The 13055-nt window shown below is 40.9% G+C and overlaps 2 protein-coding genes across 5 annotated transcripts in view; one reads left to right on the forward strand and one right to left on the reverse strand.

The window, feature by feature from the left end:
* TAB2 (TGF-beta activated kinase 1 (MAP3K7) binding protein 2) overlaps positions 1–3545 on the forward strand; it is a 115602-nt gene extending 112057 nt beyond the window's left edge. For all 4 annotated transcript variants that reach the window (XM_090041167.1, XM_090041161.1, XM_090041154.1 and 1 more), the window contains one exon: positions 1496–3545. In XM_090041167.1, the coding sequence (XP_089897293.1) occupies positions 1496–1641 (146 nt within the window). In that variant the 3' untranslated portion in view covers positions 1642–3545. The remainder of the gene's footprint in view (positions 1–1495) is intronic.
* A 4683-nt stretch (positions 3546–8228) lies between these two features.
* ZC3H12D (zinc finger CCCH-type containing 12D) overlaps positions 8229–13055 on the reverse strand; it is a 48929-nt gene continuing 44102 nt past the window's right edge. The window contains exons 10-11 of the transcript XR_016441603.1: positions 10313–10469; positions 8229–9542 (exon numbers count right to left, since the gene is read on the reverse strand). The gene's annotated coding sequence lies outside the window, so the exon portion shown is untranslated. The remainder of the gene's footprint in view (positions 9543–10312; positions 10470–13055) is intronic.

Genomic DNA, 13055 nt, shown 5'->3' on the forward strand with positions numbered 1-13055 from the left:
CCCCCTGCCGCCGCCAGGTTGACCTGGTCCCACTGCTTCCCCCTCACCATGGCAGCCCAGCTTCTCCCCATCCTCCGGCCTGGTCCTCCCCCGTGTTGGGCCCAAGCCCACTCCTCCCCTCCCTCCCCAGCACTGTAGTGGGGAGTGAGGCAGTGGGCCTGGGCCCCAAGCAGCAAGAGGGAAGGGGAGAGTGGGCCTGAACAGGTGGGTATGGGGCTCCGTCCCCACCTTCTTGCCTGCTTTCTCCCCCCTTCCCTCATCATTCTTGACAAGCATTTAGCTAGTTTTTAGGATATTAGATGCCAGGATATCAGGATGCTGGATATCAGAGATTTTACTGTACTAGGAAAACTTTCTGATTAAATCTAATCATAAGGACAGTGATGCAGAGGGAGAAGCTACCATAAGGTGCTTTTTAAAATCATCCTCTTCAGTGGTCCTTTGAGCTAGTCATATGCAGTTTTTTTGCTTGTTAAAAATCTAAAGAAATATTGGATGATTTTATGACTGTGTAATGCTCTCCTTTCTGCCACCTCCTGTCACTGGTTCATTCTTTTGGCTAATACTCCAGCATGCTAAAGAATTGAGGAAGATAGTGAGGATGGAAATGTGGGTGAGAGACTTAGCTTGTACTCAGCATTGCCAACCCAAGATTTATTTTTTTAATATTATTTTTACTGACTAGCTGCAAGCTTTTTACTGACAGCCAAACACTTTTTTTACTGACAATTTATTTTACTGATGAATGTTTTATATAACATAAATATTCATAGTCTGTTAGGGGCTGTAATATAATTCTTCTGCCAGGCCCTGCCCTGCTGGCAGCCCTGAGCTAGAAGGGTTGGGTTCAAATGTAGGGGTTTAACATCAACTGTAGTTAAAAAAAAAAAAAAAAAAAAAAAAAAAAGCTTGGTTCTCAATAAAAAGTTTGTAGTAAAAAAATGTTTTTCGGTTGGCAACCCTCCTTGACTTTAGCAATGGTTTTATAATATGCTGCTTCCTCCAAGGGCCCCCTATTCACTCCCATACCCTGATGCCAACTGCACCCTACACTATGCTGTGCTCTTCCCCCCCTCCTCCCACTTAGCCTTACTGCCCCTGTTCCTATTACAGCCAGCCTGTGACACAGAAGCAGCAGCACGTGGCTGAGAGAACACCAAGTAGTGTTGTTCCGCTCTATCAGAGCTTCAAGCTACATCTCTGTAGTTTTTAACTGATTTCTGAAGTTTGTTTTTTATGATCTATATTGACAGCCATTTTAGTCTTTTTTTTTCTTTTACTTGCAGTAAATTTACTGACAGCTAGCAGCCCTGCTTGTACTTTCACTGCATATCAAATGGCTGAACAATAAGTAGATTACAGGCAACGATATTTGAGAAATTGCATAGTTTATATAGGTGTAAAAAAAATAACCAGCTTAGTGAATAAAGAATCACTTCCAAACCCATTCCCTGTAGTTCTTGTTTAGTAACTGTTCATTTTTTCACACCTACAGATCAAAGGTCCATTGTGAAAACACCAAAGACTGCTCCAGACACAGACGAAGATGAGGGAGCTCAGTGGAATTGTACTGCCTGTACTTTTTTAAATCATCCGGCCTTAATCCGTTGTGAACAGTGTGAAATGCCCAGGCATTTCTGAGCCAGCAGGCCCATTATCTTCTGTAAAACCATAACAAACCTGCAAGGGACTGTTCAGTCATTGGGGAAAAAAATCATTTATGCATAGGATTTTGTAAAGTTGAAGGTGTGACAAGATGGTGTTTTGCTAATGTTAATTATCAGCCCACAGAGCTAATGATACCTCAGTGTTGTGTCGCAGGCAGTTGAAATTCATCAGCTGAAAGGTAATCTGCTGAAGGACTTGGTTGCCAGCTGCCTAAACCATGTACAGTATTACCATTACCCAAGTATCACCGTGTTCAGTGCTTGCGTGTTCCCCATCTCCCTCTCTCTCTGTCTCTCTCCCCCCAACCCCCCAATGTCACTACTGAATTTTGACAGGGGAAAGGAATAGAATGTTAACATTTTTGTTTTTGGAGCTTTCATTGAAACACTACATACACGGAGGAAATTAAGATGATCAAGGTTTAATTATTTAAACTAGTTGCTGCCACATAGTGCCTTTAGGTAGGGGAAGAACTTCACAAATCAGTGGTACTCTTTGCCCTGTCTTCCCTGGAAATGTCTCTGCTCTATGAAGCCAAAATGAATACAATCCTGTCTAAAAATGAAAAGGAAAAACTGCATGCCTTGTCTGTACAATACACAAAGTGAAATATCCCAAAGCTTTTCCTACTGTACATAGCTCTAGAGCCTGCTTTAAGTGATTTCTTTTCTTCACCTTTATTATTTTCTTGTACTTCTGTATGTATAGTGTAATAGTCTTTTTTTGTTAATTCTTTTTCCCTTTAAGTGATTAAGCACGATCATGTCCCTGTTTTTAAGCTTTTATCCAAGAGAAGCAATGCCTTAAAGTAAGAGCATTAATAAGAAACTATGCACAAAATAGCTTTCCTCTGCTCATTCTGTACATTGCTGTTGTAAATGCTGATGATCTGTGAAGACCTGCAGATGCAGTGTGGTAAAAATGCAGGAAAAGTTGGAAGTTAAGCATATAGTTCACTCTGTACACTGAGTTTTACGGTGGGTGACACTAGGTAATGTTTTGTCTGGCACAAGGAAGCTCAAACTAAGGAACTTTCGACCCACCAATGGATCGGCATCAGATTTAAGCTTGCTTCATCTGCTGGTACCTTACAGACTCTTGAAGAGAGATTTATTGGGGAAGTGTATCCAGTGCTAAAATCAGCAGCATCAGCAGCATCATACAACTTCATTTGCTTTCCTGTCTTGGCAGCCAGTTTCTAAACCTGACTTGGTGGTGAAGTCTTGTATTTATAGAAACAAAGGATAGCAATATTTAGGACAACTGAAATAAAGGCTGGAAAAGAGAAATCAAGCAGACTTGAACACTGAAGCAACCTCAAGCATCTCTATATTTTGATGATTTGTTTCTTAAAGGAAAATGTTCACATGATGGAATGTATGCAACTGAAATCAAGAAATGGAATTACAGTATGCTTAAAAGCATGTAAAGAATTATGTAGCAACACTTAGGCTGGAGGGAATGCTAAAAATGTAGCAAAAGGCAAGAGACAAAGTAGATTGTCACCCACTGTAAACATTTGCCAGTGGACATTCTTTTTTAAATAGGAATTTTACAAGTGATCTATGTGAATGCACACAGGCCTTTGTTTTGAAGGCTTTGCATTTTTTATATGGGAAGAAAATGTCAATCCCAGGTAATTAGGCAGTAGACTCAAAGCACTTGCATTTAATGCATTTTGTGTATAAAAATGAGGCCTTGTTTTTCAGCTTCATCTGCAGTTCTATGTGAAGATTGACAAATCAGTTTTTACCTGTTTTATTAATAAAACCTAATTTGGATATCTTGAGTTGATGGTTTTGTGATTTAGCTGGGTAAACTGTCTTTGTAACAGATAAGTTATTTATAAAAATTAAAAAAAAATTATATTCTAATAATTGGTTTTGTGATTTGTTTGCTTTTTCAACGTTGTGGAGCAACAGTGTAGCCAAATGTTCAATAAGTATGTTGATTTGCTATGGATAGAAGCTTAATCAAAAACCTGTTTTATAGTATTTTGTGCTCTGTCCATGACTTCTTTCTATTAAGTACTAATTTAGGATGGAGTGGGCATGTGCTCAACAATGTGTATCTGCAAAATTACGTTTTGACTACAGAATTGCTCCCTGCTGCAGAAGTAAAAAACTGGGAAGATGAATTTGATGTTCCAAAACTTCACTGATTTAAAAATACCTTTGTGATTCAAAATGGCAGCTGCTTTCCATCAGTGGTGACATAAAAGATCATTTGTGTAGTGCTGTAACTTGTTGTATTAATAGAAGCATCACTTGCAAATCAAGGGAAGTGATTCTTCCACTTACTTCAGGTGAGGCATCATGAACGCTGAATCATTTTGTCCAGTTTTGGGCCCCACACTTCAAGAAGGATATGTACAGATTAGAGAGAGTCTAGCAGAGCGCAACAGTCTTCAAAGACCTGAAGGGTGATTACAGAGAAAATAGAGTTGGGCTTTTCTCTGTGGCTGTATATGACCTTGTTTCTTCAAGCTCTAATTTCCTATGGTCCTAGATATCACTTTATAACTTTATAACTAAATGGCAGAAACATGTGTATTGTCATAGCCAGTTTCTATCAAGAACACCATTGTACCAGAATAACTGTCCACACGTGGAAGTTATTCCATTGAAAAAGTCTTTATAATGGAAATAGACTAGACATCTTTAATCACTAGCATCTCCACTGATTGTACTCTGTTAACCATATCTGTTTTTAATCCAATAAAGCAGTACAAAAGCTGTGTAGACAAGCCAAGGAAGGCAGGCAGGGCAACACTATTTCCTTGTAGTAGCTGCCAGTTGTTTTCCTCTTAAATGTATTTCTGAGGGAGGGAGTCTGAGACTTGTGATGTTGAGCAAGGTCAACATGCTTCTGGCATTAGATTAAAATGATCACAGGGAAAGAATTTCTGTTGGTACAAAAAACTGAACTTTTATCGAAAGCCTCTATTATTGTGCAGTCTAATAGTAAAGGAACTCTTCACTTTTTAAATGTATTAAAATGTACTGATCCTTTTTTCCTCTTAATGTAGCTCAGTCTCAACATTTGTCTCAATACTTTTTGTGAACACTTGTCACTAAGTGAAGCTTCTCATTCTTTCTTTTTGGATCACCAAACTTGATTAACAGAAGGGAAATCTTATCACTAAACCATTTTTTGAGAAAATTTTAACTTTGTAAAGTGTGTAAGATACAAGAAGAGCTAAAGTTTTCTGGAGGTTGCAATCTCAGCACCTATGGCAAAAGTTGTCTACAGTAAAATCTCTGTTGTCTGGCATGAGTGTGGAATGGGGGATGCCGGTTATCTAAAAATTCTGGTTATCTGAGAGTTATACTCAAGAAAGACAGTGCCATATTTGTAGTGCAAATTCTAAAAGAATTGTGTGTCCCACCACTGAAATTCTGGTTAATTAAGTATTCTGGTTAGTTAAATACTGGATAACAGAAATTTTACTGTATTGTGTTTGTTGGGAGTTCTTTTTATTTTTGCTGTTCATTTTGAAGGAGCAAACTGTAGTGGCAGTACAACGTGCTTCCATTTATCATAGACATGGAAATAACATTTCTAGCAAGAAAGCCATGTATGCTTGTATGCAGTAGCAGTTGGGAGGCTGGTGAACCAATAGCAGCCACATGTCACACCAACCTGTCTTGTTTCAGTGTTTTTCCTCTCTCTGGCCTAGTTAGATTGCAAATTCTTTGGAGCAGGAGACTAACATTTTGTTCTGTTTATACACAAAGAGACTTGGTCCATAACTGGGTTTCCTAGGTGCTACCTTTATAAAAAAATAATCCGAGGTGTAATAATTTTGTGGCATAATTCCTCTTAAAGGGGCCATTTTTTAATGTTATAGAATCAGAAAATTACGGTTGGAACGGACCTCAGGAGGCCATCTAGTCCAACCCTCTGCACAAAGCAGGACCATCTCCAAGTAGATCACCCCAACTGGGGCTTTGTCTAGCTGGGTCTTAAAAACCTTCAGGGATGAAGATTCTACAACTTCTCTGGTAACCTGTTCCAGTGTTTTACTACCCTCCTAGTGAGAGAGTTTTTCCTAACGTCTAACCTAAACTTCCCTTGCTGCAACTTGAGACCATTGCTCCTTCTTCTGTCATCTGCCACCACTGAGAACAGTCCAGCTCCATCCTCTTTGGAACCTCCCTACAGGGCATTGAAGTCAGAGTGTATGAGCCTACATTATGGTAAAAAGAATATTTTAGTAAAAAGTGTTAAAGAATGTTTAAAACCAATTTAGTCTTATCACTGCTAGTTAACCAAGTAAAATGTTTTAGATGGAATTAGATTTGATATGTGACTCGCTTCGCTTTGTTTATGTAAACATCACATTTTTTCCTCTGGAAAAGATAAGTATCTACTGCTTAAATTGGTTATCTCTGCTGAGGCAATAAAGCACCAGTGTAGAAACTTAACAAGTAATATTTTCAATAGCTAATCTTGGGACAATTAAATGAGAAATAGTAAAGAATGTGTTTCAGTTACATTTTAAACGACAGATTGTAGAATCTACCTTAAGTAAAAACCAGCTGTGTCTGGGAGATTTTTTGTGTGTTCCTTCTAGAGTTGCTGCTTTATATTAATTAATATTAGTTCTTGAAGTACAGGCAGTCCTTGACTTACAGTGTTTCAAGTTACAACATTTTGCACTTACAAAGTTTATAAGTTGACACCCTGTTTCAACATTCTGATGTCGGTTTCGACTTTACAGCACTTGATCCGATGCGACACCACACCAGTGAACAAGTTCTCTGTGTCACTCATCTCCCTGGAGAACTTCTGTCCAAACTTCCTTGGCCACTTTCTTTAAGAAAGCAGACAAGACTTCAGAAAAACCTGCAGCCAAGACTCCTGAGAAGGCTCGAGCCAGGAACCCTTCAAAAAGTCCAACCAAGAGCCTTTCAAAAAGTCCAGCAAAGTCACATCAATAAAGTCCTTCCAAATCAATATGATTGCTATTTACGATATAAATACATTAATGTAGCTATATTACTCATCTATAATTGATCAAATACAAAATTCTGGGGTGTTTCTGGTGAAAATAGGGTATCGGGCCTTGGTTCAGGAACCAATCACCCATTTATAACATTGTTTCTTATGGGAAAATTGGTTCTGAGTTACAACATTTCGACTTAAGATGCAGTTTTCAGGAACCAGTTGTGTCATAACTCCGAGGACTGCCTGTATATTATTATAATATGCACATTATCTTTGAAGGAAAAAGGATTAAATAGAACTTTTTCACAGTAGTTTTTTTTTCCCCCAGTTCCAATGTGACTGAACCACTTGAACCATCTAATCCTGTTAGGTCAAAATCTGCAATGTGTATTTCAATTCGCTCCTGTTAGATACTGACTGGTGTACTGATTGCGCTACTAATGGCAGTTTTCTGTAAACAGCTGAGTGTGGGGAAAGGTAAATTCATTCTGTTAGTATTACCGTGAGGGAAATACAATGGTCATGCTTCTTGCCTCTCAGATATGCTACTCATCCTCGTAGTATTTCACCTTGTAGTTGGAATACTTCAAAATGGAATAGATTTACAAGTACAGTTACTTCAGTAGGGAGGTGCCTCAGTGTTTCAGTAACAGAGTCAAAAATAGACTCTAGATCATCTGTGTGTCCTGTGCCTTAGTAACAAGGCCACCCTTTCCATTATTTCCAGTTATCTGAGCACATTTTCCTAGTTACCCATTCATATGGTCTCCTCTTCTGTACCACTATTCCATGAAATTTACTATTCTAAATGTCTAAAATTTCAGTGTACTGATCATTTGGGTTTAAAATATAGGTTTGAATTCATACTGCTGACATAGGACTTAGTCAGTTTGGTTATTTGAACTAAGGACCAGAGTTATGATTTTTAGTTGTATTCCAGGGGAGTGACTTATGGTGCAGTTATCCAGAGACAATATAATATATATTTGAAAGAAAATGTGATGAGCAATACAGTATTTCTTTATCTGCCTTTTTTTGTCCTCAGTGTGTGACTTTACTAGATTGGTAGGTAAAGGAAGGAAAAATAATGACGTGCTGTGCACATGTAAAGATGAAACCTACTTACAAATGGCTACTCTATACATTTCTGCTTTTTATTTAGTAGTCCAATTTCAAAATATAACTCTAAAATAATTACAGAACTTCATACATACACACAATTACTTAGAAATGCCATGTGTGACTTTCTGGAGTTACAGTGCAATTACTCTAAACTATAGTAACCCTCACTTGCATTCAGCAGTAACTATATGAATGCAGCACAACGCAGGGCTTTAAAAATGAATTTGTGGGTTGTGTTCATTTTTAATAAAGGTTTCATTTCAGCCTCTTCATTTTGTTCTTTTAATATGGACTAGAAAAAAATATACCTCATTAGCAAATAGAAATTTCATTTTGAATAATCTGAGTGTAGACCTCAAGATATAGTCCTATACGTAAAAATTATTCAGGAGACTCATGTATCTAAACTTTTGCTATGTGTGTGCTTCACTACTATTTTAAAAGAAAAAGAAACCTTTAAGGCTCTGTTATGCTATGAAAAGGAGAGCATGAAGAGGGAACTGAATGTGGATGCATCATTGCTATAATTTAGAAAGGCAGCCATGTAGTAGATATATTATTTATTTGTCATTCTGAAACGGCTTAATTTTTCAGCAAACTGATGTTTGTGTCCTTATAAACCATTAGATATATTTATAAACAATAGTTATACCATGTTTACTCAATCTAAGACATGTTTTTCCCCCAATCAGCATGGGGGAGGGCAGGAAGCCAGAACTGTGAATTTTTTTTAAGTTGCAAAGGTGTTCATTCTTCTTGCACTGAGCAAGATGAATGGTTTTATTGGGTTTTCTTCCCAACTCATTGCAACTTGCAAACCACTGAATTAATAAAAAAGGTGGAAGTGGAGCAAATCCCAGGGCAAAAGTCGGAAACGTGAAAATGCTGATAAGTAATTGAATTGGGCCTACATTTAAAAAGGAAAATAAATAGCAATGCCTACATTTAAGGCTTTCTGTAGGCTGTACCTATAATGTTTGATTATTTGTTTTTAATCCTAAAAGCTGTTTTAAAGGTCAGAAGAAAATTCTTCACTTTGTAATATCTGGTTAATTATTTGATTGTTTTATTCAGTTTGTTTATTAAATGTAGGGAGCCCTACCCAAGTCGAGGAGGCAGGCAGTCGATTTTGCAAGCAAATTACTGAGCCAGCCTACCATTTTCATGGGTTTACTGCAGTAGGGAACCCCCCAAGCCTCTGGCCGCTCTCACCACTGATTGGCTGAGAGGTCCGTCAGATGGCACTACCCCTCATTGCTGATCGATGGAGAGGTGTGGAGCTGCATGACAGGCAGCCTTCTCCGCCAGTCAGCAGTGAGTGGTGGGGTGGCAACCATCTCCGCAGCTGCCCTTTGTGCTCGCAGACCCCCCCTCTCCCTTTCCCCCCGGCGGCCTGCATGGCCAGTTGAACAGCTGGCTCCCACTGGGGAGCCAGCATTTTAGTAAGTTGGGGGGCTTTTTGCAGGCATTGCCCAATTTTGTGATTTCTACAAAACTGCAACATGATTACGTCCCTAACTGTATTCTAAACATTTATTAGGTAGACTGTTGTTGACTAATCCCTGTGGCAGAAGCTTTTAAATTGCTGGATAAATACGATGGAGGATAAGCAATATAAACTTTAATAATACTTTCAGACAATCTGTGTTTTAAGTAGAAGGCACTTTTCACAAAGAAAGAACAAATATCCAGTGATGTATCTCCATTATTATCATTCTGAAGTAGGTGCATTTTCCTTTAAGATGTCATTGTTTCCTAAAACCTGCACTTTAAAACAGTTTCAGGTGTTCTTCTTGTTCTTTCTAGTGAATGTAATGAGATTAGAAGAAAGTTAAGTATTACATTTATTTCACAAAATAACTGATATCATGTAACTTAACTATTACATCCCTGTTGTGCGGATGGGAAATGCATAAAATCTATCGAATCATTGTATCTGTAAAACATCTTGTATAACCTAAAGTTTTCTGTAACATTAAATACTGTATTTACCCAAATACAAGATGACCCTGAATTTAAGATGACCTCCCCCAATAATTAGATTCTAGACATAGAAAATGTCTATGTATATATTTATTATAATTTTCTGCATGTGGACTCTAATGATTGGAAGGTAATCTTAAATTTATCTCCACCCCCTGCCCCCCACCACCACTGCAGAAGAGGGGAAATGATGAGGGGTACAGTTATGGCGCAGGGAATGGGGGGACAGACAGTAGGGGAGGTAGTAGGGGGCCACATGATAGGACAGGTAGTGGGGGGCAGTAATGGGGCTGGCGGTGGGGAGTGGTGGGGGACAGGCGGTAGGAAGGCAGGCAGTGGAAGGAGCAGTAGGGGAGACAAGAAAGGGGTAGGTGGTAGGGATCAGGTTGTATGGAGGTGGGGCAGGCAGTTTGCTTTCTGCTGCCTGTCCCCACAGCCTCAGGCCCCCAATCCCCTTTACCCTGTCCCCTCCCTTCCCCTTCCATGCCACTTCTGTCCCCACAACCTTAGGCCCCTGTCCCCTTTTTCCCATCTCCCCCTCCCCCACTGAATTTTCTATGCCTTGCCTGCCCCTCCACCCCACCCTTACCTTTGCTCCATGCCAGCAGGTGATATCCCTGCTGCAACCTGGGGGTGCTGAGCACAGCTCCAGTCCACCGTGTAGTAGCTGTGTGGACCTGGCACTGCTGCTACAAAGCTAGGTTTGAGCACATCCTCTGTGCTTCAGGCTGCAGCAAGGACGGAGCCTGCACATGCAACACCAAGGTCAGGAGGAGTTCTGCAGAGAGGAGGGAGGGGGAGAAGCAGCATGGGAGGGAGACTGGGGGCAACATGGGCTTGAGACTGCAGGCAGGCAGTGGGAGGTACAGAGACAACGGGGCAATCAGGAGCTGCAGCTCTGGCTCTAACCCCAACCCCAGGCCTGATAGAGGACCCATGGTTTAAAGTTTCCTTCCCATTGTCACCCAGGTTTTCCTTTTTGTTTTGTTTTTCCAGTGTTTCTAGCACCTTTTACAGTTTCCTATTTAGGATAAAATATTTCAGGAATGATTTGGGTTTTCCAAATAATTTGTACTAAATTAATTTTTAAAATCTGTTTTAACCTTTTCTTTGTCATGTTTCCTCTGTTTTGTTTTTAGCTTGTCAGCTTTTCACAGTGACAGCTTTTAATAGCATAACAGAAGCTGTGAAAGCCTTTACCAACTTTCTACCAGAGAAATGGGGAAATTGGAAGGTATTTTGATGAATTGCTAATTCTCTTCCTACTAATCCAATTGCTTTGGGACAGAACTAGGTGGAAACCCACAGAAGAATGAAAAAAGCAGACGTTTGGCCCTTGAACACAGAAGGAAGGATTCAAGGCATCTAGCCTGAGAAAGGGGAAGGCCTATGCTAGACCATGAAAAGAGCAACTAAGGAAGGTCCTGAGAAGGAAACCTTTCCATGCTTTGGAACAGTTCCCAGTGCAGTGTGTTGGTCTACCAGAAAGAGATTGTACCAGCATTTCAGGGTTTACAAGCTTTATTTTACCCCTAATTTAATACTTAACATCCACCTGTACACTCTTTTTAACATGGGCATGATCTGACCTGCCCCAGGGACTTGAGGTCCCCAGCTCCTGCTGCTACTACAGCATGGTCTGCCACCCCCCAGTTCTTGCCACTACAGCTGTAGTAATGGCACAAACACCCTGAGGAGGATGGGGGAATGCCATTCTGGTGCCCCTTCTCATGTGGCATCTGGGCCTGGACCCTGCCTGACCTCCCCCATCAAGGATAAGCCTGGGCCCCATGCTGCCTTTTTTCCTGATTCTGAAATCTGCTCTGCAGTTGATGAAGAGAAGGTAACAAGATGATTTCATTCTCTATGAATGTCCTGAGCAATTAAAAATATATATATAAACCTAAGGTTCTGCTACACACTAATGTATGTGTCCATTTCTATCCCTGCTCTTCATGTCTCCTTTATTCCAGTTTCCTTTCTATTTAATAGGAGCTCAGCACAGCCACTCAGGGCAAATTTAATGTTGCTGTATTTTTACTGTGGACTTTCAGCAACTAAAGGGCAAGCATTGCAACCGTAGTTGTATTTTCTATATTTTTGCCACCCTTCCTCCCCTTCCCGCAGTGTTTGGTGTGGTTACAATGCAAGGTCAGATTCAGACCAAACCAGAAAACTGCTGCAAAAATACCTGGGTCTTCTAACAAAGCACATTATAAAGAATATAAATATACAATATAGAGAATTTGTTGAGCACTGTGGGGATTATTTTTTAAATATATGTGGCAAGAGCAGAATCATTATAACAAAACAAGGGCTTTTAAATTTGAAGTGATTTTTTTTGCGGGGGGAGGCGGGTGGATAAATTATTTCATAAATTGAAAACCAAAGACACAGTAACTTTCTGGCAGTTGACTTAAACCTGAATTTAGTGCCAGAGAGGATGTGTTTGCCTGGCTAAGGGAAAGGACCCCCAGGCTAGAAGCAGATGTCTTCAATGAAGAACAATCAGCTGTGCCACCATGTGTTGCAGCACACATAGTGGCACAACTGCTGTGGGGATGTCATAGTTGGTCGGATCGGAAGGGACCTGAGCAGATCAAGTCCAACCCCCTGCCATGGCAGGAAAAAGTACTGGGGTCAAATGACCCCAGCAAGGTGTTCATCTAGCCTCCCCAGGGTAGGAGCCAGCACCACTTCTCTTGGGAGCTGGTTCCAGATCCTAGCCGCCCTGACTGTGAAGTGGCGCCTCCTGATGTCTAGCCTAAATCTACCCTCTGCCAGCTTGTGACCATTATTTCTTGTTACTCCTGGGAGTGCTTGGGGGAACAGGGACTCCCCCAATGCCTGCTGGTCCCCTCTGACTAGTTTGTAACAGGCCACTAGATCCCCCCTCAGCCTCCTCTTGTGGAGACTGAACAGGTTCAGGTCCCGTAGCCTCTCCTCATAGGGCCTGCCCTGCTGCCCCCGATCATGCGAGTGGCCTCCTCTGGACCCTCTCCACGTTGTCTGCATCCCTCTTGAAGTGCGGTGCCCAGAACTGGACGCAATACTCCAGCTGCGGCCTGACCAGTGCCGCATAGAGGGGGAGGATCACCTCCTTGGACCTGCTGGAGATGCATCTGTGGATGCATGACAAGGTGCGGTTGGCCTTCCTGACTGCCTCCCCACACTGCCAGCCCATCCATGTTCATCTTGGCATCAATAATGACTCCAAGATCCTTTTCTGCCTCTGTATTGACGAGAAGGGAGTTCCCCAGCCTGTAGGTATGGTGCAGGTTCTTCCTCCCCAGGTGCATCACCTTGTACTTGTCGGTGTTGAATCCCATCCT

This window comes from Crocodylus siamensis, chromosome 1, assembly GCF_052110815.1.
Source record: "Crocodylus siamensis isolate JL-2025a chromosome 1, ASM5211081v1, whole genome shotgun sequence".
Lineage (NCBI taxonomy): Eukaryota > Metazoa > Chordata > Crocodylia > Crocodylidae > Crocodylus > Crocodylus siamensis.